We start from the raw sequence: 26290 nt of genomic DNA on the forward strand, positions 1-26290 counted from the left end.
AAAGCAGCAGCCTATTCATCTTCCTTTGGGGGTCATCTTTAAAGAGCACTTTTTATGAATAATGAAATTCCCACAGAGTACGTGTAACTCTAGAAATTCCAGCACTCTAGCCCTGCCTGTACTTGAGATTTGGGATCAGGAGCTAATGATAGCAATGCCAAGCCAGCTGCACCCACAGGAGGTTGCTATTTGCCATGGCTGAGCTCACCGCAGCTCTTGAAGAGTTCTGCAAGGTCCTCCATGCACCAGCGAAGCTAAGGATTACACCTCACACCTGTGGCCAAAAGCTAATTCAGCCTAGTTAGAGCCCAGATTTACGATCATTACCTGGGACAGCAGTGAACGTGAGGCCAACTGGTTTATATTTTGGGTCTTCCAGCTGGGGTGGGTGCACTGGAGGGAAGCGGAAGGACACTGAGGAACCCATGCCCTCCTTGTTAGTGCTAACCAATTTAGGGCCCACGCGTGTCACATCTCCTACATCCCAGCTCCTCCCAGGCTAGGAGACCACCAAGGACAGCGAGAGGATTATTTTTTTCTGAACGCCTCCAGCGCTGCCTGCGTCGCTCTGCCGGGTGAGTCAGCGCTGCGCCCGGTTTCCTGACGCGCCTCAAAGGCCGCATTTAATGTTCTCGGAGCTGACTCAGGGCGGCTTCGCGGGGTGCCGGGTGCTTGTGATCGGGGGAAGAACCGGCCCGCCGACGGCGCGGGGGCTCGACGGCCGGGAGCCGCCTGCGGGCTAGGGAGGCCGAGGGGAGGCCGCTCGCCCCATCTTCTGCCGCTACCCGAAGCCTCCCCGCTCGCGGCTGTGAGGCAGATGTGGTGGAGAGCCGCCACCCGCGATCGGCAGCCGGGCGGGAGGGGATGGTGTGTGGGGGCGAGGGCTGGCCTGGAGGAGACGGGGAGATGGGGGAGGCGGCATCCCGACCTGGACCCCGCCACTCCCAACATGGCGGCGCCGGCCCCGCCGCGCCGCTCCCAAAATGGCGCCGAGGAAGGGCTGCCCGCCCCTTCCCGCCCTCCACCGCACGCGGGCCGGGGCCACGCTCAAGATGGAGGCGCGGGGCGGCTGCAGAGGACTCGGAGGAGTGGCGAGCCGCGGAAGCCGGGTCATGGCAGCGCCGGAAGAGCCGTGCGGCGGCCGGGCCGGCTGGGAGCCAGACCGGGAGGCGGCTGGTTTGAGCGGCGCCCGGGGGAGGCGGCGGCGGCGGCAGGCCCGCGGTGCCGCCGCCATGTTGCGCTGTGGAGAGGTGAGGCCCGGCCGCGGGGCGGCGGCGGCCTCGGCGGGCCGTTAGCGGGGGCTGCGCGCGGGCTCGTCGCCCTCCTCGGGCTTCCGCTGAGGGCGGCGGGGGCAGCGCGGCCCCGCTCGGGGGTGGCGGGGCCGTGGGGCGGCTGGGCTGGGAGCCGGTGGCCGCTCTCTGGCGGGGCTGGGCGGCGCGGCCCGAAATAACCCTCCCGCCCTCGGCTGGGATCCCTCTCTTGGCCTTCCGAAAGGGTTGGGACGCTGGGTCAAATCACCCTTTTTGGGGGGGTGGCGTTGCGTTAGCGTCGATCTGAGCTTTATTAAAGACAGGGTGAAAGCAGCAGCAGCCGTCGCCAGCGTCGCTCCCACCGCCGTGGCCTGGGCGAGGCGGCATCGCCCGCAGCCGGGCCCGGTGGCGGCGATGTCCCCGGGCACGCCAGCGAGTGCTGTGTCGCTCGCTCGCCAGGCCTGGGCCGTGGGGCCGCGGTGGCGGCGAGCCCCGCGCTCCCAAGGGTGCCTGCCGCCGCACCCGCCAAGCCTCAAGCGGAGCGCCGAGGGGACATAACTGTGAGTCTACGCCGTTTTGAGTGGTTAAGGCGCAAACGTGCGGCAGAAGACCTGTGGATGCTCTGAAGCTGGACTGCAGTGCTGTTATTTTATTATATATGTGGATGTATACGTGTAACCTTTCGAAAGGCTAAAGGTTATCTCAACAGATTGCACTCAGAGGAAAGGTGGAGGGAGAATGATGTGTGACATTGTGAAAGAAATGGGGGAAGTTACTTTCCCAATCGCAAAATAAGCAGCAAAAGTGGATTGAACGTAAAGAGTTTTTTTTCTCATTCTAAAGTGGTCCACAGCAAAAGAGTGAATGAAAATACTGTGGCTTTGTGCATAGTTTTGTACTACTCAGTATTGTTTTCTAAGGGAAAGTTTTTGGTTTCTCCATGCGGACAGAAGTACTTTGTGATACAAGTGGTTCTACTTCCGTTTTGCTGCACTTCATAAATCGTTCTTAGTCTTAAGGTATCTGTTTTCTCACGAGCTTTGAAGTTTCTGAGCTAGTAGCTTTTCTTTTCTCTTTTCTTTTTTTTTTCTTTTTTTTTTTTGCAGGAGATCGTAAGTGGGGAGTGCGAGGAAGAAAGTAACGGTGTCAACTTGATGGATTTTTCCGATGAGATCCTTTTGCACATCCTAAGCTACGTCCCTTGCACAGACCTTGTCCTGAACGTCAGGAGAACCTGCAGGAAACTTGCAACGCTCTGCCTTGACAAGAGTCTAACCCATACAGTCTTACTTCAGAAAGACTACAAGGTGGGGAGAGTAGCTTGCTTCTTCTGTTAGCTCTGAAGACAAATCTGACTTCTGACAAAGTTCCAAGGAATAAGCTTCTGTGTGTCTGCATAAATATGCTGCAGTTGAACTGTGAAGGCAAATGAACAATAAAACTGTTTTACAAAAGCATTTGTTTTCCAGAATGCTTTGTTAGACGAGCTCTCTGTTCCCTTAGTTAGATAAAACGCCGTCAGTCAAAACTGTCGTCTTTTAGTTTCTGGAAGCTAAAATGAAAGTAAATGTGACTTTACTCAACCACAGTCAGAGGCAGCTATAATTGGAAAGTTAACACTTTCTCAAAACGTTTTTTTTCCCCATATTGTACAAAAAATCTGCACAACCAGAAAAGTTTGTGCATGTAGCTGTCAGGCGTGCAGTCAGCTAAGCCAGAAAATGTGTATCTGTTGTAACAAAAATAAAACTAGGGATGAAGGGTAGTAAGTTTTTTGCTGGGACTTGGTGATACAGTCCTCAAAGGAGAGCCTCTTTGCTTCATTTCCAAACAAGGAAATTGGATGAAGGAGAATGGAAACACTCTTCTTTCAATATATATTTCCATAGATAGCTGTTTCTATCTGTCTGCTGAAATAGCTTTGCCATTAGAAAATGGAGGTTGTCCTCCATGCCACTGGAGTGGCGTGCTGAACAGATCCAGCCTCACGGTCGGTATTGCAGAACTGCACAGACTGAGGAGGTAAAGGAAGTATAATCTTAAGAGTCCAAATCATGGCAAATACTATGCCAACTATCAGCTCTATAATAATTCTTAGACTGTGCTAGTGTCCTGAGACATTTGGATGAGCCACGTAATCTCAATGCTAACCACTGTTATCCCAGTCTTCAGATAGGAAACTGAGTCGCTAGCCGCTCTTACCATATATCTCATTGAATCTGGTTTTGTTTAAGTACAGGTAAACAAAGACAAAGTGAAGCAGCTGATGAGGGATATTGGAAAAGAGATTTACCAGCTGAACATGGCTGGGTGCTACTGGCTGCCCAGCTCCTCTATTGACCATATCACACGGTGCAAGAACCTGGTAAAACTGAACTTGTCTGGGTGCCACCTCACCTCTCTCCACCTCTCAAAGACGCTGTCCACGCTCCAGCACCTGCGCTCCCTTGCGATAGACGTCAATCCGGGTTTCGATGCCGGTCAACTAAGCAGCGAGTGTAAAGCCACTCTTAGCCGTGTCTTGGAACTGAAGCAAACCCTTTACACTCCATCGTATGGCGTTGTTCCCTGCTGCACTAGCCTTGAGAAACTGCTGCTTTATTTTGAGATCCTTGATCGCTCACGGGAAGGTTTTATGCTTTCTGGGCAACTAATGGTAGGTGAGAGCAATGTCCCCCATTACCAGAACCTTCGTGTCTTCTATGCTAGGCTGGCTCCGGGCTATGTTAATCAGGAGGTGGTGAGGCTGTACTTGGCTGTGCTGAGTGATCGAACACCTGAGAATCTTCATGCCTTCCTCATTTCTGCCCCTGGTAGTTTTGCAGAGACAGGAGCCACTAAAAACCTTCTGGACTCCATGGCTCGAAACGTACGTCTGGATGCTTTGCAATTGCCCAAAGCCTGGATTAATGGCTCTGGCCTCCTGCAACACTTGAAGTTCAACAACCCTTTCTACTTCAGCTTTAGCCGGTGCACCTTATCTGGTGGTCAGTTGATCCAGAGGGTTATGAACGGTGGCAAGGATCTTAAAAGCCTGACCAGTTTGAATCTCAGTGGCTGTATTCACTGTCTGGCTCCGGAATCCTTGCTTCGAAAAGCAGAAGATGACATTGACAGTAGCATTCTGGAAAGTCTGGTAGTGTCCTGCTGTAACCTGAGACACCTCAACCTCTCTGCAGCTCACCATCACAGCTCAAAAAACATAGGGAATCATTTGTGCCAGCTTCTGGCCAGACTAAAGCACCTACTCTCGTTAGCGCTACCAGTCTGCTCCATCACGGATGTTGCTGCAAACGTGGAAAAGCCTCCCATGCAGTCTAATGTGATGCCCCAAACATTAGGAAAGAAAGTCCGGATAGGGGTACAGACGTATTCAAGTCAGAAGCCACAGTCTTCAGTATTCTGGGCTTTGATGGGAAGCCTTCCACTTTTGGAAAACTTGGAAATAATTGGGTCCAGTTTTTCCTCTGCCATGCCCCGCAACGAGCCAGCGATTCGGAACTCGTTGCCTCCTTGTGTCCGGGCCCAAAGCGTGGGGGATTCGGAGGTAGCTGCCATTGGCCAGTTGACTTATTTGCAGAGCCTCACCTTAGCACAGCTGCCAAATATCCTTACTGGCTCTGGGCTTATTAGCATTGGATTGCAGTGCCAGCATTTGCGGACTCTTTCGTTGGCCAACCTGGGCATGATGGGGAACATGGTCTACATGTCTGCTCTCACGGACATGCTGAAACGCTGCAAGTGTTTGAGAGATCTCAGGTGAGGGGTTGTTGCTGAACATTGCCCTTTTGTTTGTGGATTTCTGGAAATCTAGTATGCGATTGGTTATGGCTAGCGTAACAATATAGCAAGTGTTTGTGTCTGGTGAAAGGTAGCTGCAACGGCTTGAAAACTGAATGTTTTTCTTCCGGAATTATGGAGAAGGGGAATGAATCTCATGCTGTCCTCAAGGGCTCAGGCCCTTTAACCGCTATTGTAAGAGTATAAAGTCTCTATGCTGCAGCTGTCTTCCTTTCAGCTAAGGAGGAGTGGATGCAATTTGTTTGTGAGCTAACAGCCTGCCAGGGCGGTGTCAAACGCTGTATGCCTTTTCTGACTTTTTGGCTTTTTATATGCTTAAATCTCTGGAAAACTTCCAAGGAGGAAGACTCTCCTAAGATATCTGGTTAATGTAGAGATCTTCTCAAGTTTCCCCCTGAGATATTTTTCTACCTTTGGTTTGTATTGAAGTTTTGCCTGTTTTTTGTGTTTCTTTTTCTCTTCTTGATAATATGTTGAAAACATTCCAAATCTAGAGTTCTTCCTGTTGGTGTTTCTTGCTTGGTAGGACCTAAATGTTTTGCTTCTTCAAATGTTATTACTTTGGAAAGGTGCCCTGCTGCCACCCTCAGTTCACAAAACAAGTGTAAAACACTCAGCAACAGTAAAAGCAAGGCCAAGCTCTCAGGGAATACTGGTGTGATTGCCAAGACAGTTACAGTGTGACAAAAAGTTACTGCTCATCAGCTGAGGCTGGTGTTTGTGTTCATCTTCCTAATCCATTGCCATAGTGAAGGGAAACAGGGTGGCTAAAACTTCAGGGGGGGTTTTCCTTTCACACCACTTCCCCTTTGTAGCAGGCAAGGAGCATGTTGGTCTCCCTCTCTCCTAGAAGGGATGGCAGCTGTTGGAGATGGAATTGCTTTTGATGGCTTGAGTCACGTGCATATATCTTTACCCTTCAAGACGTTAAACAACCGTGGGAGTACGGAGATCGGGGAAACGGGTTTTGATGTGCGCTGCTGCATCGCTCAGTTTAAGCCCTGTAGTTTCCAGAGATTTTGAAGTGGAGGCCAAACGTGAGGCAGCGTAGAGGACGAGCAAGGGTGTCTTCTCGCAGTAACAGCTACGCGTTGCGGTGTAAGATGTCTGTCTGTCTGTCTGTCTTTTTGAGTAAAGTCTGGGAAGGTTCTGCGTAGGTTTAACATGTTTTTAATGCTTGGTACTTCCTCCTGATAATGCAGTTTCCTTTCCATTTAACTAGTTCTCTGCTGCTTCTACCCTTTTGTCCCCACCCCATTAAGGATTTTTCTCTAGGCTTAGAAATTAGTTGTAGATGATATTCCAAAGCAACATTGTCATCTAGCGGGTGAAAGGCAGTACTGCAAATGTCTTGCCACTTCCACAGAGATTGACCTAGAAACCTCCTGTGAGAAGGCAGGAGCTTCTGTGCTTTTTGATCTGAACTTATTATGGACCGGTAACACTGTAGAAAAATTGGAGAGGCTCCCCATTTCTCTAATGTTCATTTTAAGCTATTACCCAATGTGCTAGTGGGCTGTTATGTTCTTCTGATATTGTTACCTGACCAGCAGTCTCAGGCTGGGACTTTAAGCCACGCTTTATCAGTTAACGAGATTAAGGTGCTGAGATACCCCCACATACTGCAAAAGCCTGCACAGAGATTATCCAGCTCAGGTTGGGACTGACAGCATGTTATCACCTAGTGGATTAACCATCTTGGGGCTCTTGGCCTTGCTGACCCAGTGACTGGGATTCCCAGGTGCTCCGAGGTCCTGTAGTAAATCTGCATTAAGCAGACATGCTCTCTTGGTGAGACCGGCCCCTGAGCGGGTTCTGCTCTTGCAGACTGGTTTGTGTGAGGGAGCAATCCAGTGAGGCTGTTAGTTGAAACATGGACCTCTCGTTGGCCACGTGTGGCTTCACTGAGTCATTTTGCGCTCTTCTGGGCCACGATGTAAGACTGAGCACAGCAATAATAGCAAATCCTGACTGTTCTCTGGGCCTGGTGTTTAAGATAAAGCTTGGACTGATGATGGTTCTTGCTGTGGGAGAGCAGTAGCTTTGATCCTTTTCCATCCTTTTTCCTGTGACCAGGGAGGGCTGGTTATGGTTGCTCTGGCTCAAAGGCATGAGTTCTGCATCACCCTGTGTGAGTCATGAATTTTTCATGCCTGCTTCTGTCTAGGTAGTACACCGAATATGACTGGTTTGATCGGCGTTTGGTGCACTGGAGCAGTAACTCCCCAGTTCCACAGCAGCTGCTCAGTGGATACTAGGTAGCAAAAGCTAGGCTATGCTTGTTCTAAGAGCAGGATGGACCTACTGGTCATATCTAAGGCCCATCTCACCAATGTGCTATGGTGGAAAACTGGCAGAACCAGGATTTTGTGTGGGAATGCTCTGTGCGATCTGGAATTCTGCAGTTTAGATCTTTCTGCAGTAGCGTTACATTTGTGTCTCTGTCCTCCAGATTGCATAGCTCGAAGGTAGCTAGCAAGCAAGAGGCCTGAGCTTGCAAAGCCTTGTTTGTCCTGCCATACTCCCGACACATGCACGTAGAAGGGTATTGCATGTGTAAGTGAAACAGGTGGGAGAAACTGATTGCTCCGTTTACTAACTGGCCTTGAATGTTTTGTCTTTCCTCTGGTTTGAAAGCGCTTAGGCATGAATTGCCCATTGACTTATTTTTGTTTGTTCTTGCAGGCTAGAACAGCCGTACTTCAGTGCAGGCGCCCAATTCTTCCAAGCACTGAGTCATTGCTCTTCTCTCCAGCGGCTTTGCATCGTCTCCCGGAGTGGGACTCTGCAGTCTGACGCAGTGATGTCATTCATGGCCAGCTGCCTTGAGGTCATCATGTGCCACATGTTTATGGGAGAATCTCTTACCGTGTGCAAAAATCTCCAGCAGTCTATTGTCCGGAGGTGAGTGCGGAAAGGGGTTGATGGGTGATTTCTGGAGCTGCTCAAGATTTATCTCCGTTTCCTTGCCCGCTAAGGTTTATATGGCTTGGAGCACTTGTTCCAAGAAGCTAATAGGTACTGTGTAACTGCTTGGCACATGAGCTAGCCTCTTATTTTAATAAGAGTCAATCAGTGAAATATTTGAAGGTGGTATATGAATTTCTGATTCCATTCCCACCCATGTTCTCTGCAGTTCTGTCAGGGCTGAGCTGAAGTTCTGGATGTACAGCTCCGTCATAAATCAAGTGGCAATTTTGTGTAAACAAAACATCTGGCGACATTTTAAGTACTGAGAGGTTTGACCTTGAAGCTTTCCTCCTTTCCCACAAGTGACTAAGATAATTCTGTCTTCTAATCACTTGTAAATGTCACTTACTGATAATCCCCTGGCAGCGCAACTCAAAGCCTTTAAAGGGTTGTTGTGAAGGGTTTTTTCTTCAGGGCGGGGAGGGGGGAATGGTACAAACTGCCTTTGCGTGTTTGGCAGTTCTTAAATGCATCTTGCCTGGCCCCTTGCAGTGTTCTGAAGCTCACATGGTGGGAAGCGCTTGTGTGTGAGCCGTGAACTGCATTTGAAAAGAGGGCTTTTAATTATGCTTGGCATTTTGAAATCTTTTAATAGTGGCAGTCATCTTACAAAATATTTCCCATGCAACAGACTCTTTTTTTTTTTTCCCCCCTATAAGGCATTTTCTCCGCCTTCAGTCTGTTTTCTTTGTCACCTACTGTTGCTTTCCCCTGTTAAGCTCTAATAAAAATTTCAAATCACATGGGCTCACATGGCATTATTACTGCATCCTAAAGGGTGCTCCTCCCCCCAGCCTTTCTCCAGCTTCAAACTGACTTATTAGACTTGGCTTGTTTCCTAGAATCAAATCCAGAAGAGCCTACGACTATATTAGCTACCTATCAAACTGCATATGAGGTTGGTTGTTGCTGCCTCTTAGAAGGCCTGTGTTCTTTTGGGATGGTGATTGTTGGACACATCCAAGTAAATTCCTTGTGATGTGTCAAGGGCTTCTTGGGTTTTTTTTTTTTTCTTTTTTTACAGGGCTTCATGTCTGTAAGAGCATTCTTTGGTCTGATACAGTTGTGCTTTGAGGATCCTCAGAAAGAACCAAGAATCCACAATTCACGTTTTTTATTCTGCCCTCCTGTCTAAGATGCTATTGCAGAACTGGCCAAAATTTTAATGTCCTTTTACTGGAAAGAAATATATTTTTCTGCAGTCTTCTTTTCCTCCTTTTCTGTGTCGCATATGGATCCTCACTACATTCTGTACCTCTTAATAATTTAAACCCTGGGAACTTTCCAAAGAGCAGCTGATGCCTCATGGAAATGTTAAGAACTATTTTTATATTTAGCAACAATTCTGGCCGTCATATTATTTTTCTTCTTTTGTATTTTATTAATGGGGACATTTGTATGAAAACTATATATATATATATAGATAGAGCTAGATATATTTTAAGGGAGTATCTGCTCCCACTGCTAATTCTGCACCTGAAGTCATCATAATCCTCTATGACACAGTAATTGGTGGCTCTGGAAACGATTTTGATGTCACGGAAGATTATGACTTCAGGAGGAGGATAAGCAGTGGGAGCAGATGCTCTCCTAAGCAACAAAGATCCTGTTCTCATGCAACTGTCTCTAGTAATAAAATGCAAGGAACGAAATACAGAAAATGATGTGTAAGCAAGGCCTGGAGTTTTCCATGAGCCATCGGCAAGCCTTTAACCATGTGACTTTTCCAGTGATCCCATTCTTGTCCTTGCCCAAATGCGCCTACAGATGGGGTCAGAAATTGACTTTCTCTTGGCTGCATTTTTATCTATTACTCCAAGGGCAAAGAGACATGCCATAAAATCTGTGAGTGCGTTTTCTTGCTAGCTAGCTCGTTGCTTAAACCTGTGGATGAGGGCTCGAGTTCACCCAGCACGGCTTCCTGTAAAAATGTGCTGCTAGCATGTCTTTAATCCAAGCCCTAAATTGTAAGAGCCTATTGGGCAGCAGGTTTGAAGTAAGATATCCTGTGCCAGAATGAAAGAGGGTGATTTATCTTTTTTGATTTGGAATCTGTGCAGATGCTGAGTGAGTGTGTAGGGAAGACGTGAAGAGCAGGTGGGAAGGAGGAAGCGAGAGCGGGGATGGCAAAGCTGCAAGCCTTCCTTTGTTTGCTCCTCTTCCTTTGAGCTGGGGGAATCGATCCGTATTCCTCAGGTCCCATTAAGGATTAGACTTCCTGGTTCAGGGCTATGGAGATGACCTTTTTTAGGCTGAGAGCAGCCAAGGGATTGATGCTTTTGAACAGGGAGATGTGGCCTAAGTGATTTTCATGCCCTCTCTTTTTAGAGGGGATTGGGAAGAATGGGAGTGAGGAGCTGGAAAGGCCTGGGGCTGAGCATGCACCAGTAGTTTGCTGCAGGCTGTAGAGCTGAGGGAGGCTTGAAAATGCAATCTAGTGCAGTACAGTGGGGTTTTTTGTTTGGGTTTTGGGTTTTTTTTGTTTGTTTGCTTTCGAATATTGATCCATAGGAGGGATCAGGTCACAGAAGAGACTGGTTGGGGGAGAACAGACTAGTTACCTGTTAGGGTGCGTATACAAAGAGTAATGTTGGGAGCTCAGGTGTTAAATCTGCTATTTCACATTGATGACTTAAAGCCTGATCTGATTCTCAAACTGTTCTTGTCTGTAAAATAAGGATAGTGTTTATGTATTTGTTTTGCCTGCCTGCCAAGAGAGTTGCTCTCACATCTATGACAGCTCTAAACTAGGCCCCATGTTGTCCATTTTTCTCGTAGACGTTTTCCTGGTTAAAGTTTGCTGCCGTTTGACAGGGATTAGTTTTCATATTTAAATCATTAACGCCTCTGATTCCATTTTGCCTCTTTTGCAGTGAAACACAGTAAGCTGAGCAGAACTCATCTGGAGCTCTCATCAGCAAACAAGAGGCTTGCAAGGGCAAGGTCTCCTCTGAGCTTTACAGAAGACTGTTTCCCTGTGGGCAGATAAATCATTGCAGTGTTTTTCTTTCTTCTTTTTTTCTTCTGTGCGTATGGGAGGGGTAATCTCCCTTATGGTTCAGGGACATACTCTGTGCACGTAAGGAAAAAAGGTCCTAGTGGTTAGAGTGGGAGATGTGGCTTGAGTGATCCTTATCCACTTCCCTGATCTTCCTCAGATTTCACATGTGACAGTGGTCTTGTCTCGCAGCTTCTCTGTAAAACAGTATTTCTTTCTTATCATATGGTGCTCAGCTGCCGTACTTCAGATAGAAGCTAACCTAATGAACACAATGTTTCCCCTTTTACGCTTGCACCCGAGCTTTGCCAAAATGCTTAGCTCCAGGCGTGTGTTGTCTTTGCTTAATAACTCTTCCGTTAAAACCACTGCAATGTTAACTCCAGAAACATGGTAAAACACTGCAGTCCAGGGTTACTGGACCCAAGGTTGTAGGTTCAAGTGTGACCGCAGTTCTCTTGTTGTGCAAGAGGCCTCCTTGAAATGGGAGGTTTGCTGCTTCCTTTGGGGCTGACCTGCTGTGCTGTGATTCTTTCTAAATGCCTGCAAAGGCCAGTGTATCCAAAGCCTGTCCTGCCGGCGTGGTCCAGGAGGATGTGGCTTGCCTTCCCAGAGGGCTTTCAAATTGTGATTTTGTGAGATAGTCAGTAGATGGAGCTGTGACCTATGGTAGGCGTCCCACTACTCCATGCTGTCCTGACGTATTGCTTGCTAAATAATCTTGTCTATACGCCTGTATTTCTCTGCCCCAGAAATCTAGTGGGGAAAGGAATTTGGATGACTTCAGCGTAGCGCTGCTGCATGGCGTCGTTACTGGGCACTTCAGATTTGTAAGACAAGTTGCTTTCCTCTTAAAGCTTACCGGCAGGAAACAGGCTGGCAGAGGGGATGGGGAATGCTTGGAAAATGTCCCCGTGGCCTCAAGGACAGTTTTTATTTTCTGGTGGGTTTCTTTGAATTTTACTGGTTTTAGCTTAAGTGTTTAGGTAGCTCCTATCCTTGTAATAATTTCAAGGACTCTACAATACCAAACAATACAGGCCTGTGAAAAGTCCTTGAAAAACACCTTGAAACAGATCAAGAAAGCAACAGTGGGGGGGAAAAAAAAATCTCTGAGAGAGAGTGGTGTCATTAGGGATTCTTCATACATAGGGAGAAAGTGTCAAGGCGTAGAGCTGAGTTGTGATTTATAGAAATGCAATCCAAGTTAAGCCATGGTAGAAAGCGTGGTCAGGAAGCAAAAGCCTGTGGTGCAGCTGAAGCGTGTTTCGGGGAGGTGGGTAGGCAGCTTGGCTCAGCTACTCGCATCTCCTGAGAGCGCTGTTGTAATCTCCTGTGGCCCGACAGCTGTCGGGAGGTGGTGTAGAGGACCAGGGCTAGCTCGAGTCCTGGCACAGCATCCCCCAGGGGTTGTATGCAGGGTTGGAGCAGCAGCGTTTGGCGGTCCCGGCTCCGCTACCTGCTGCAGGGCGAGTCAAGGTCTCTGCTGTTGGTACCCTAGCCACGCTGGCTCTGTCCCCAGCAAATGGCTCTGTAACGTGACTGTGCCCTGCTGTGCCCCACTACTCGGATAGCTCTGAGGGTTAACCAGTGCTCTCAAGTGCAGTGAATTTTTACTATTTTAGGATAACCTGCTTGTTCTGGGGATCCAGGACCTGGAGAAAGAGAGATGCTAACTTAGCCTTCCCATTGCTGCCTGGGGCAGGTGCGAGCGCTGCTTAGTTTGAAGTGACTTTCACAGTAGGACTCCTGCCACTTTCCAGGAATAGCTGTTTCAAGCCGAATTAGATCTTGCTATTCAAACTTTTCTGGTGTTGTCTAAATTTTCCCCTGCTTGTTGTTGTCCTTTTTAACATTAAATTCTTGGCTGGGTCTTTCCTCTTCTTAAACTGCTGATGTCAATGGCCCTGGCAGGCGGCGACAGCCATGACATGGAAGGGCTGCAGGACCCTTCTGGGATTCAGGTGCAGAAGTGGGACTTGCAGGTGGGAGCCTGGGGCAGGAATGTGAGTGTCTGGGAAGTGCTGAGTGAGCCAGTCCCTCTTCTGTGTTAGGCACAGAACTAAAATGCCACAACTGAATTTTTGCTCACCTCAGAGCTAAGCTTTCTCCCCTCCCTTGTTGCTATTGCCTTGAAAGTCCCTTCAGTTTCTCTTTCTAGTAAGCTGATTTATTCTTCATGGCCTGATTCTCATTTTGGGCTTGGCCTCAGAAAAGCCCTTGTGGATGTTCCTCTCGACTTGTAGATCGGATGGGAGGAGGCTGTAGGGCAGTAAGTGAGTAGAAAATCTTCTTTGAATTCTGCGAAGTCCTCCGCTGTCCCTTCTGCGCTGCCCACCTGACTGCCGCAGTTGTATTGACACTGCAAAAAGCTGGTAGTACCACCTAGGGCTTATTTGAGATTTTCAAGCTGTCTTTAGCTTCCTTTCATCACCTTCTCTTCCTTCTGACCTTGAAAAAGTACCTCGCAGTACACTGCTGTTTTTCCTGAATCCCAGAGCCAGCACGGTAGCTGCCAATCCCACTCCGCTAGCCTAAGCATGTTGTGGGCTCAGTCCCTGCGTCTGATTGCAGAAGACTTAATGTATCGCTAGGCTGGTGTAGTGAATCATTAGCATCCTGTTCCAGCTTTCATTGTCTGTTTCATTTCCTGCTCTTAGAAACCCCTGAATCATTCTGTCACAGGCTGAATAACAAACTGCATCCTTGTCAGCTTGCGTTACCCAAGAATTCGTTGGCGGGCTTGGTGAAGACTGACTTTGCTTGGGGTGTGGTCCTGACACCTTTGCTTCTACCAGGGATGTTGTTTAAGGGTGGGTTGGAATACTTTGCAAGCTAGCGCAACGTAGGGGACCATCCCCAATTTTGTATGTTGATATATCTTCTTTTGGGGGTACTAATATGTCTCCTTCTTGAATGCGTTCCTGTGGCTAACGCAAATGACGTGTTTTAAAGGCTAGGTCTTGTGTTTTGAGGAGAGTTCAGTCCCAAAACCCTCCTTAGAGAGTAGTTGGTTTGTACATGAAACAGGTTTCGAGCAGTGTCCTCCTCTCTCTCTTGGCTGAGAAATAATATTGGAATAGTACTGTCATGCTTTTCTCTTCATGAGGGTGTAAAAGGCTGAACGGAAGCATTAACTGCAGCTTTAAAGCATTTCCATAGTAAAATAAATCTAATTGAACAGTTATTGCAGTAGCTTTTTAATTTGTGGAAGAGATTAGGAAATAACTTTCAGCTTGCTCTGGCAGAGCGCTCCCCTAGGACGTGTCCTGGGCACTCTGGCATCGCTTCTCGGGTTCTCGTTCCCTCCCTCTCTAATTGTCCGGTCATGTCTGACTGATGCAGAGTTCGGCTGGCCAAATAACGCAAGAACCTCAAACTCTGGAAGCATGTTTGATATAAGCCTCAGCTCACGCAGGAGTAGTAGTGGAGCATCATTCATCTCTTATAGAGAAAGACCACAGTCCAGAGAAATAATTTGCCTCCACTCAGGGGATGAGTTGACATGTGCTGGGAGACTTACCAGTACCGTGTGTGACCGACTTCCAGAGAGTCCAGTCTATGCCCCTTTGTCTCAGGTTGGAGGCTGTAACGATAGGACTTTAGGTGAGGGGAAAATGACAGGCTTTGGTAGGATGCCAGTTGGTGGGTATAGACATGGCAGGTGGAAGACACCATTGGAAGACAACACTTTAAGGAGGCAATACCTTGTTGTGATTCCTCAAATTGCTTTTACCTCACACAACTGCTTTCCTAAGGAACTTTTGAAGTCCATTTCTGAGATTAGAAGGTAAAGTGTGCTCAATGCTGATACTCTGTCAGGGTTGGAAATGAGATTGGTATTAGGGAACAGGTCTGCTTTACAGTCACTGCGTGCAGGCTTTGGAGCCTTATTGAGAGGTGAGTGGCAGGGGTCCACCCTGCTCACAGATGAAGGTGCCTGAGGGGAATTCAACCCTCAGTTTCTTCGATGTGGCTAGCAGAAGCTCTGGCGAAGCTTCATTTTATGCTCTTGGCAGTCATTGCAAGCAAAGAGAGGTCTTGCAGTTCCCCAGTCCTGACTTCTGGGAATGACCAGTGGAATGAATCCTAAGTGCACGTCTGGCCTTCCTGAAGGGATGAGAAAAGCATGTGTATGTACGTTGGGTCATGTCACTTGTCAGCTGCTCCAGCTTGTCCTGGCCCTTCTCCATTCCGCCATGCCATGCTTCAGGGATGGGAGTTTCCAGCCCTGGCTCAGGTACATTGGCTGAAGCTTACAAGGCAGATGCCACATTTGAACTTTGGAGATTTCCATCTTCCAGTGAAAACAAACTTATGCTGTGCTTGGCGGAGGATTAACAGGGTTTTTATGCGTGTGGGTGAAAGAGCTGTGCTCAGGCTAAAATGAGAGTCAGACTGAATTCTCTTCTCTTGGGAAACTTGCTCCTCTCCAGAAGCAACTTGCCAGGTGACAGGGCTGTGCGTGAAGTCTGCATGAAGGAGAGAGGAGCTGTGCGACCACAGCAAAGATTAGAGGGTTATTGTGAAAGTGATGTGGACTGGAGTGCAAGCCTTCTCCAGACCCGCTGTGCTTTGTTCTGCCGAATCAAGCTCCTCGAGGTTTCCTTTCAAATTCTGTCTGGAGCCTCTTTCCCCATAAGATCATCTTGTTTGTTGAAGTTTAAAAATCTGGCCTTGATCCACTCCTGATACTCCGTATTTCCTCATTTTATCTGATGTGTACCTCTTTTATTGCGAGTGCTTAATTATACCACCTTGTGTGCCCTTATTCCTGCCTGCCAGTATTTGAAGTGGGATGTGCTGAAACCTCTGAATTTGGCATAGAGTTTTTTTTTTTCTCAGTTTTCTCTGGAGATCTCAATGGAAAATACATTCTTCAGTTCCAAATACTGCATTGTCCTTTCTTTATAACAAAGAGAAAGGTAAGTTTGAGCAGGGCCTAACAGAGTCAATCTGTCTTCTTCTGGGAGCTGTGGTGCAGACAGTTACACTGGAGCATAGTCCATCATTGCAGGCTGCCTGGTGAGACTTACCTGTAGTTTTGGGCTGCCTGGTGAGACTTACCTGTAGTTTTGGGCTGCCCTTTAGCTGCGTCAGCAGGTGGAGTTCTGGGGACTCGGTGGGCTCCTCTTTAAAGAAGTATGTCCGAAAACACACTCTGAGGGTGTTTGCCAGGAGATAACTACATTCTAGGGAGCAACTCTTTTTGTCTTGCTAAAATCAAGGAAATCTGGTTGAAGTGCAGCCCTGCTTTAGACTTTTTCCCCTGCTTTTTGACTTTGTCCCTGACCTACCTATTGGGTCTTGCCATGCTGGTTGGAAGTAACTGAGACCATAGCGTTAGGCTATTTACCAAGCTGTTCACTTGAAAATAACCTTACTGTGTCCAGTCCACACCTGTTCGGGGATAATTCTGGAGGCAAATAACAAAGCACCATTAACCCTTCCAGCCATGAGCAATGTGTTCAAGATCTAACTGTAGGATGAGGTTATACCTCAGCCGATGCCAGGATGAATCGGGGAAGCAGGGTGTGCTTTAATCTCTGTGTCCGTCTCCCAGCTCCAGGGATGACTCCAGCCAACTGCTGAAGTCAGACCCACTCTGCGTCGACATCCAAATGAAGACGCTTTCGGAGACTTCCTTGTAAAAGTTCCTGCTGGGTGGTTGTTGGTTTGGTGTTGCCTCTGCTGGGCTAGAGGCTATACTGGAAAATATCTGTGTGGAGGGGTATTTTCTTTTGTTATCCCAGTGGTTGGTTCTGATTAAAGGATCTGTTTTGAAGGGGCTGCTAGTCAGTTGCCTAGAAAACTTGCTTTCATTTAATTAATCGTGATGAGTTTAGTCTGGAGGTTTTGTAGGAGAGAGCAAGCAAGCATATCCTTGGCTTCTTTCCCTTGGAGGAAGGCAGGGTTTCATGTCTGGAACTGCAGCTCTTTTGTCTCCCCAGGTCAACATCCGTCTCTGTCCTTCGGCTTTTTATTTTACAAGCCATGTGCTTGCAGAGGTAGATCCAGTTTGAAGTCCATCCAGGTGTGGAATGAGGAAAGAACCGTCAAGAAGATTACAGGAGCTATTCTGCAACTCATTAACTCAATCTCTTCCCCTTCTTGTTATCTCCTCCCCATGCCTGGGGCCTTTCGAACTAGTGCTCTAAGTGCTTCTCGCTTAATCTAGCCCACCTGGACAGGTGTATGAAGAAAGGAATTGCCTTCCGGGGAAAGGACTAAAGGAGCATAGATTGCAGAGGGAGTCTGCTTTTGGGAACGGCTAATCCCAGTTTAACATTATGACAGCTGCTTGTTAAAATCAGGGTGTTTTTTAACAGGCAGTTAAGGGAGAGGCTTTGCACGCACTTTTAGCTGAGAATAATAGTGAGCCATGTGCATTTGATTTTTTTTTTCCTTAAATCATGCAAATTGTACATGGAAAGAATTCTACGGCGTCAACTTGCTGGGGTATGGAATTTACAAGGTTTGCAGTCACATACAGCTTCCTGTTTGGGGGGGAGACAATTACAAAGCTTTCTTTTTGTTTTATTTTCTGTTTTATTATATATATATTTTTAAGATCAAGTTCAAATCTCTTACATAAATCCAGCCTTTTTGGAAGGTATACTTGCTCTGGTGGTTTTCCCCCCCTCCCCCAAGCTGTCTTGGTGGCAGATTGTCATGTAAACTTGTCTAGGTTCTTGTTTTTATAGATACATGTAAAAACTGCTTATAAGCTACAACTTTGTGTATGGTGAGAAAGCAGCATGCAGATCTAATTTAAGAGAGTCTATATACAAAGAAAGAAGCAGAGGCTTCTTTGCCTTGGGGATTTTATGGTCAGGAAGGCTGTATCCTACAAAGATGGCTGGTTTTTTTTCTACGCTGAACTTCAGTAAGCTTGGTCTATTAACATGATTTTCTCTGCAGGACTGTGGGGTTGGATAAGAAACATGAAGAACCGAGGCAGAGGAGGGACTATCAAACAGACATTTGCTGTATTTTATGTAATTTCACTGCAGACTTTACCCACCTGCCTCCCAGATCAGCGATTATTTGCTGGTTGGTTTCTTGTAGGCAGCACTGTGGAAGTAAGAACCTGTACGGCTCCTGCACAAGCCTCCCGATGAGCTCTAGGAAAGGTGTTCTTTTCTGCCAGACCTTAGGTATGAGGCATGAAGGGCAGGTCTGTGATGCGGAAAGGTGTAAAATTTCCCCAGGTAGTTCTGGTGCAGGAAATCCTTGTTCCTGTAGCTACTTAGGTCCAGGCAAATTAATTCAATCCACCAGGACTGAATAACTAAATTTGGTGTCGGTATCTGCCTGCTACATTTTTGGCACCTCTATCGCAAATCGTTTGTGGATGAGAACACCTTTCCTGTCTCCTGGAGACATGCCAGTCTCTTGTGGCCTTTCCTTCAGCTGGCCCTATTGCCGGCACTGGTTACTTGGGATTTTCATGCGTGTTTCCAGATCTCCAGCTATTCCCTCTCTATTTGGGAGAAAACTGGCTGTTTCAGTGCTAGGGATGAGCTGGGAATTTTCCAGACGCGCGTCTGTAAAGGAGAAGCTTGTTCAGCAGTGATCTCCTCTTCAGACCAGCACAAGTTGGTTCAGCCTCAGTGGACTGATGCTGCCAGTCTGGCGCTGCCTCCTTTGCAGCGATAGCGAACTGGCCCTCACCACACGGCCCAGAGGCAGTGTCTTGGTGGCATATTACTAATAGTCACAAATGTTTTGATCTTAAGGGCGTAACCCTTAAGCTATGGCATACGTTCCCTTCCCCCCAGCTTTAAAAGCTAGTGGGGGGAAGCTGACCTTTTCTTGTTATGGTACAGTGAGCAATGCTCTTTCTCTCCCCCACGGTCCCTTACTCACCAGGTTGCTGTCTTGTAGAACTGATGGGGTTGTGGGCTTTTTTGTATGGTTCTTTTTACATTGTATATACGGCTTTAGCTTTTGCTGATCTCTTCCTCTGTTGTGTAACGATAACCTTGCTGCTCCTCTCTCCTATTGTCATATCAGGCCTCTCACTTGCAAGGTCTGGGATGCTCGGTGGGTGCTGGCAAGCAGACCCAGTGGTGTATTGTTGGCGAGGGGTGCTGGGAGGACAGGAGACAGATTTTTTTAAGAGGGGGCAAAAAGTCTGAGGCTGTGGCTTCAGAAGCTGGAACCCAGAATTCAAGTGATGAATGGGGATACTTGCATGCATTTCTGTTTAGAGCAGATCACATGCTGCCAAGACAGGTTTTCTGCAGCTCTTATTAAAAAGGAGGCTGCTGCGTGTGTGTATGTGAACACACTTAAATGCTTATCTGCAGATCTGAGCTTTCTAAACTTGCCTCTGCTCTAATTGCAGAATGTAGACTGTGCACGCTGAACATCTGAGCCCGAAGTGATAATCCCAGGTTCAGCCCTGGGGGAATGCCTGGCGCTGCTCTGGCCTGATTTTTAATGGCTCTGCAACTTGCTGCTGGTTTGCAGAAGGCTTAAATTGTTATCCCTCAGCACCTTGCCCAACTTGGGCAAAGCTCTTGGGATCTCTGGTCCTCTGAGAATACCCGTATGTTGTGATTTTGCTCCCTCCTCCTGCCTCGTGTCAGGCCTGAATTGGGCTTGTGTCAGCTCAAAAGACTCGCTGAAAAGTGGTGCAATCCCAGCCTGTGCTCTCTGCTCGCACACAGAGGAAAGAGGGGAGACCTTGACTTCCAGTTTCCCCTCCTGCCTCATCTGAACAACCCTGCTTTGCTCCCCTGCCATGCGAACTGTATCTATGCAAGCCCCTCTCTTGCACTGGAGAACTGATGTTTCTCCTTGGCTAATAATCTGTGTCTGATTTAGTTTCCAGGCAGAGCGCCCTGCGTTAAATGTCGTCATTTTCCCTCTGCTTCATGAGGACTTGACAGAGGTCATCAGAGATGTCCCTATGAGGCACTTGGATGAAATTACCTTGTTTAAAAGCAGAGTGGCTGAGGAACCTCCCAACCTGTGGTGGTGACTGTCGTGGCATGGAAGGGACAATTGGAGTGAACACACGGAAAATTTCTCGTTGGCCTGGCTTCCCCATCTTCAGCCTGTGGTTGCCTCACTGGATGCTCTGTACAATCACTTTAATTAGGTGCAATTGCAAAATAAAAAATGCTGGGCCTTTGCCATGAGGAAACATCGACTGGGTAATGCTTGCATCTGAAAATCCTATCTCCAAGGCTTCTGGAATACGATGAGTATTTCCTTGCAGTTAATAATGACTTGCTTTGTTATTTCACTTAAGTTAAAGGTAAGAGAAACTGACTTAATGATGCTCTTCCCCTGTGTTGCCTGGTGTAAGGCCCCTGTGTATTTAGGCAGTGTTTTGTGATATTGGTGGAAATTATTCTTTGCTTTGGCCTATTTTTGGCAAAATAGCAAGCCTAGGCCAGCTAAGAGGCACAAAAGTGTGTTGCTCCGTTGAAATGCATCACATCTTTTCTGTGTTACAAACATGCATTCATAGTCGCATACACATGCAGTCACAGATATTTAAAGAGTTTTTTGAATGAGAAGTACCTCAAGGACTCTTTTTTTTTTTTTTTTTTTTTTTTTTTTTTGGAATAACAAATCATGGTCATTCGTCCCTTGGTCGTGGTATATTCTTCTTGCTGATAATGTTTCCATCAGTTGGCCTGGTGGAAGAAGTTCTCAGCGGTTTTTGAAATCCTTGTCCTAGGGTCAATGGAGCCCACAGTGAGTAAGTTGAAGCTTAGATCTGATTTAAATGCAGTCTGTCTTGCAGTTTAGATGGGAATGTAGTGTTCCAGTTCTGTCCTTAGATCCCATGCCTTGAGCTCATGCTAATTTTAGAGATATTAATGAAATATTTTCAGTGTGATTTCAGACGGCTTCTCTGCTCCACAGAACTTCCTCAGGCATCAGTAGTGGTCTGGATCACTTTCATATTGCCTTATTTATTGAGCACTTTTGAAAGCATCAGACAGTTGTCCCAAAAGCCAAACTGCAAATTTCTGGCGTGACATTTCTGGGTGGCAGTCAGATTTCTGTTTTGCTGGAGTAGTTTGTGGTAGAACGCTGGGTTTGTCTTTTGCAAAACAGTTATCAACCTCAAGTTTATCCAATTTCTCTACCTGTAATCTCCTAAATGCTACCTAATGTGTTGAGTGGTTTTGCTGTAACGCTACTTTTCTGGGAGAGGCCCTGGGTTATCCAGAGATGATGTCCCCAGCTCCTCGTCAGCATTTTCTATGCAGAATGCCATCTCCTGAGCGCTGTTCTGTGATCAGTGGCTCCCAGGAAGCCTGGTTTGACAGGGGATAGATTTGAGAGCAAAATGCATCTCGCAGCTTCGGAGGACTTTCCCTCCTTGCTTTCCCATCAGTCAGGAACCTACCTGTCTGAAACTATGACTTGTTGGTTTATGTTTTGGGCGAGACTGTGGTATCTCTTATGCTCAGATAGGTTAATGTTAACATGCTCATTAATGCCGCAGCCTTTTATTAGCATAAAGTCTGTGCATTGCTAGAATTAACCGCGGGTGTGTTTGCTGTCTGCCTTTGGTTTCTCCCCCTTCCCTGGTCAGGACTGGGGGCCAGCAGCAGTCTCAGATTTGCAGCCAGGAGCTAGGTGGTGAGGAAGGCTTACAATTGCCCAGGAACGACTGCGTCTTCCTCACTGCCGAGCCGGGAGCGCTCCTGAAACGTTTGAGAGTCTCAGCCTCTGGTCAAATACCATCGTGGTGTGGGTGTGAGGAGCTGGTACCCTGCTCTTGGCATCCTGTGACTATTTTCTCTCTTGCTCTCCAGGCGAGGTCGTTCTTTCTACCTCGTCACCCTGTTTGCTTGCTTGAATCCCCCTCTCAACAGCTGCCCTCTCTTCCTTCCCCCCTTCAGCAAATCAGATGTGCTTTTTGGCAGGACTGCAGGCCCCTGCTTTGTGCAGTTCAGGCCACTTCAGCTCTGCCTGGTTTGTGTCTGGGACCCTTTCCTTGCACGAAGGAGGAGGGCTGGGCAGTGAGCGGTGTTTGAAGCATGACCAAAGCTGCATTCCTCTCGTGTCTCCAGCCTCAGGGCAGGGTAGAGGGAAGGCTGAGGGTTTGGAGGTGTGGAGCCAGCTCCCTAATGCTTCAGGAGACCTATTTTGTCCCGTGGAGGAATACTGACGTTTGGTACGTGCCGCAGGGGCAAGGCCTGTCCCACCCTGCAGAGGGATTTCCCCTCCGCGCGCACCCCGAGGCACCAGCAGGAGTCTGGCAGAACTGCCAGCTCGCTTGCTCCCGTCCTGCTGGAAAACCTGAGCTCGGGGATAGTGGTATGCACAATACCTGTTGCTTAATGCTGTTCTTAACCCTTTGGTCTTAAGGGTGAGGTTAACCTGACGAGTACGTGCTTTCCTTAGGCCTTTTGCTTGGCAAAACGATACCCATCTGGTTTTGTAACACCGCTATTCCGTTGCCTGGAGTACGATGTTTAGACATCTGTGTTCAAGGTAGCAGGTCAGTGGTCTTGATACGAACGTGCCGCTTGCAGTCGGGGCTAGGAAAGGTCACCCACAGGTGACTGAGTTAGCACCACAAATAGTGATAAAAAGCTAAAAACTTCTTCCAACCTCCGTTCCCCAACTGCAGGCCAGTGCTCAGTATCTGTACTACAAATCCTCCTATGGTGAGTGAGAATTTCCGCTGCTTCTGCACTCCAGGCAGGATTCACCAGATGTTAATAATGTGCTTATTTTCTCTAAGTGCTATTTTGGCATCGGTGTTAATTACAATTTATATTCTGCAACATTTACACTGGGAAAAGAACCCACCCTAATAGTCCCCAATTGGCAGAGCCGGGCTATTAAACATAGCACCATATGTTCTGAGCAGAGCAATGTACGGGACTCGGAGCCCAGTCAGCGCTGAGGCTGCGGCGTGCGGCCTTAGAGGAGGAGAGAAGAACGGGGAGATTGGCGTTTTATTCTTAGTTTTTATTTGATACGAAATCCCCTCTTTGCTCTCTATCCCCATCTCTCCAGCAATCTCTCCCTGCTCTCTGTAAGCCTCTAAATGAGGTGATCTCCTGAGCTTGCTGATGCCACTGTCCGTAGTTTAAAACAAATGAATTCAATCGCAGAAGGTGCCCTTCTCGCAGGGGCTGCCTCTGCGAGATTCCCGGTCCCTGCTGGCACGTTTCTTGCTGCACTCCAAATCAGACCTCCCATCTTTGGAGACTGCAGAAGAAATCTTTGCATCGACCACCAAAGAGATCGCCACGTTTCTCTGGGAGAAGGATATTCTTGGGCAAGTGCAGCCGGTGGCTGAAATCAAAAGCCATTTGTCACTCTGTTAATGGCAGAAGTCTGTTTATCAATGTGGCTTTTGGTTCCCGCAGACTGGGAGGGTCTAGATGTGAAGAGTGACAGTGGTTTTGGGGTAGAGAGGTTTGACGGGAGCAAGTCACCAACATTTCAATAGGTTTCTTAGAGGGACTGTAACTTAAAGGATCGCTTCCTCAGCTTCTTTGCAAGTCTGGTTTCATGGCCTCTTTTGAAAAAGGTCGTGCATTCACGGCTCGGTTCGGAAAGCGGGCTGTATGGTAGCAAAGCTTCAGGAGAGCTTGGACTTAAATGACTTGTGCATTGGAGTGATGGCTCAGCTCCTGCTTTTCCCTGGGCTGTTTCCTGCTCTCGGGCCCCGGCTGCCCCTTCGCAGCCGGGGGTCGAGCTCAGCGGGAGCCCTCCTGCTTCAGAGGCAGGGAAGTCCTGGGGCGTTGTGCCGGAACGGGATTGTGCCTCGGGAAGCGCCGAGCACTTTCTCCTAACATCCCTTTTTTTTAATGGTGGGGTGCTTCTCTGAAAAAAAAAAAAAAAAAAAAAAAAACAAAACTCAGGGCTTTTTCTGTTTGCGGGGTGAAATCAGTGCGGAGGAGTCTTTCAGCTGCCTGAGGGAGGCGAAGTCCCCCCTGTGCCGGTCCCAGAGGATACTGTGTCCAGCCAAAACTCCCCTCCTGTCTGCGGGGAGCCCCGCGCAGAGCAGTGCGAGCGGGGCTGGGTGCCGCAGAGGCAGATCTCCTCCCCTGCAGCTCTCCTGCCTCCCTGATTAGATGCGCAGGCAGCCGGGGTACTCTAGCAGGAGAATCATTTCCATAGAAACCAATTGGGATGTTGTACGGGGAATAATGATTAATAGTGAAGGGATGTTGCCTCAGGCCCTTTTCATTTTTTAGGGGGCAGCGAGGGACAAGCCAGAGCACAGGTAGGGGGATAGGCAGTCTTAAAACTAATGGAAACCATCCCTTCCTTTAATTTGCAGGGCAGCCTCCCCTCCTCTCCTCCCGCCCTGCCCCCCCGCTGCTGCTTCCCAGCTTTCGTCAAATTTTCAAAATGGCTAACCTGGTTAGAAATAATCATAATAATAAAAAAGGATGGATGAGGTTTGACTACTAACATTGTTGCTGTTAGCAGCAGGATTTCAGCCATAAAACATGAAGCAAGGGAGACATTGACCTTTCCGCTGTTTGAAATGAATGGAGACATCAATATCTATTGTTTTGTGGCATTGACCTCTGACGCTCTCGCTTCTCCCTCCCCTTCTTTTTTTTTTTTCCCCCCTCTTTTTTTTAATTTTCCCCTGACACTCGAGGAAAGGGGTCAGTTTGTACCATCTATTGATCCCGATCTTACTTAGCGATAGGGAAATAATTAGAATTTTAAAGATCTCTGCTGCGCTCCGGCAAAATGCATACACAGGCGCGCGCGCTAAGCCCCCGCTTCCTGCCTCGCGTCCTTCCCCCTTCCCTGTGGAAATTCAAAGCTCTGAGATCTGAAGGAAGGCTGATCAATATAGGTTTAATTATGATGGGGTTTTTATTTCAGTTTTTAAAATGGTAAAGTGTAACGTTTTATGTTAATGTTGTCAGAGTCGGGCTGCCTGGTGCCTTGTTTTATTTATTATTTTAAGTAGCCCCTTCTTTTGTGAACTTCATCTCTGTACGGAGAATGTGAAATCAGGCATTGCTAATTAGCTGTATGACAATTAAGTAATGTAGCACAAAACCGTTAGGACACTGGATTTGTTTTTGAAGTTTGTCCTTTGAAGTGGAAGCTGCAACTCCCTGCCCAAGGCTGCTGGAAAAAATGTTTTTCTATCAAAACTTTCTTTGAAAATAAAATGTCAGTGTAAGAGTCCCTATTTCTGTCGTCTCTCCCGTATAAACGGCGGGTGGAAATTGTTTCTCATTGTAAAAACTGCTGGCATTGATAGAAAGGGGAATTCGGAAAAGCATTAAATGGGCGGTTGGACTCCAAGCTCCCTTGGTTCAGGCAGAGATGTTACCAAACCTGCCGGTCTAGCTTGTGGAAAGGGAGCTTGGGGGAGAGGACCCAGGTCACCGCCAGCACCCTGGAGATGGCAGCGAGGGGTGGCCCTCAAAACGGTGGGCTGGCCTCTAACGAGTGAAGTGACGCCAGCACGCCGCACAGCCCGTTTGCAAATACCGGCAAGCTCCTCGGTTCACGCTCCTCCATCTGTGCACTCGTGTGACACTTGTATTTGCATCTGGCCCTTTGTTCTAGTAGTGAACCAAAATCTGAATGTGCAGCTTTCATGTACGCTGGTGGCATGTAAAACTTCAAATAAAGAGTGAAACTGATTTTGAACTAGGCCTCTTTCATTGCCTCCTGCCTCTTATTTTCCCTTTAAAACTAAAGCCCAAGCCATCCTCCTAGGAGGCGTGCTTCGGTGCTGCGTTTTACATGGAAGCCTACGCGAGGTGAGTCGCTGGGGCAGGGCGCAGGGGCAGGGATGCGCTGGGAGCAGCCCCAGTCCGCACTGGGAGCTGTGGAAACGTTGCGCGCTGAGAGTGCGGAGGCCGGCAGTGCTAATGGGGCTTACAGCCCCCTTTTCCCCCAGGTCTGAGGTTTTCAGGTGCCGCTCTGCGCGTCTTGGTGCCTGCGGCCGTGGGCTCAGCTGTGCGTTACGGAAGGAGCGACTCTGCGCTTAGGGGATGCTTGTCCTCCGTGGATCTCCGACCTCGACCAGAAGCGGACTGAGCCTTGTTGCTGCACGGTGAAACAGCTGTTATCCCTGGGCTGTGGGTGAGTGAACCAAAGTGACTTGTGGAGGGTCTGTCACTTCTGAGAAGCACCAGGCTATGACTTAAGCCGTGCTCTGACCGCTCCACCCTTGGGCAGCAGGCTGGGCCTGGGCCACTTCTTTGCATGCAGCCAAAGACTGAATTCAGGGGTCTAGTAAATGTCAAGCGGGGTGGTCAAAACTCCATTAGTGTCATCAGGATTGCACGGGCGT

General features: G+C 48.0%; 1 protein-coding gene across 5 annotated transcripts; it reads left to right on the forward strand.

Annotated features, from left to right (window-relative positions):
- The first annotated feature begins 422 nt into the window (after positions 1-422).
- Positions 423-25641, forward strand: FBXL18 (F-box and leucine rich repeat protein 18). Of its 5 annotated transcripts, none has more exons than XM_068908517.1 (6): positions 423-575; positions 2357-2557; positions 3490-5009; positions 7737-7955; positions 17941-18072; positions 19852-25641. In XM_068908517.1, exons 2-6 carry the CDS (start codon positions 2405-2407, stop codon positions 20006-20008), a joined length of 2181 nt encoding a protein of 726 aa, XP_068764618.1. In that variant the 5' UTR covers positions 423-575; positions 2357-2404; the 3' UTR covers positions 20009-25641. The 5 variants fall into 5 exon arrangements, with proteins under 5 accessions (XP_068764618.1, XP_068764616.1, XP_068764617.1 ...); XM_068908515.1 differs by lacking the exon at positions 423-575 and adding an exon at positions 1020-1250; XM_068908516.1 differs by lacking the exons at positions 423-575; positions 17941-18072 and adding exons at positions 1020-1250; positions 18088-18176.
- The last annotated feature ends 649 nt before the right edge of the window (positions 25642-26290 follow it).

This window comes from Struthio camelus, chromosome 15 (assembly GCF_040807025.1).
Source record: "Struthio camelus isolate bStrCam1 chromosome 15, bStrCam1.hap1, whole genome shotgun sequence".
Classification (NCBI taxonomy): Eukaryota; Metazoa; Chordata; class Aves; order Struthioniformes; family Struthionidae; genus Struthio; species Struthio camelus.

What these genes read in the sequence shown, in the direction of transcription:
- FBXL18 (XM_068908515.1), top strand. Translation starts at nt 1,053, where the DNA reads ATGGAGGCGCGGGGCGGCTGCAGAGGACTCGGAGGAGTGGCGAGCCGC. An exon ending in CCATGTTGCGCTGTGGAGAG is followed by an intron (nt 1,251 to 2,356) that starts GTGAGGCCCGGC and finishes TTTTTTTTGCAG; the next exon opens with GAGATCGTAAGTGGGGAGTG. An exon ending in AGATCAGCGATTATTTGCTG is followed by an intron (nt 18,073 to 19,851) that starts GTTGGTTTCTTG and finishes TGTCTGATTTAG; the next exon opens with TTTCCAGGCAGAGCGCCCTG.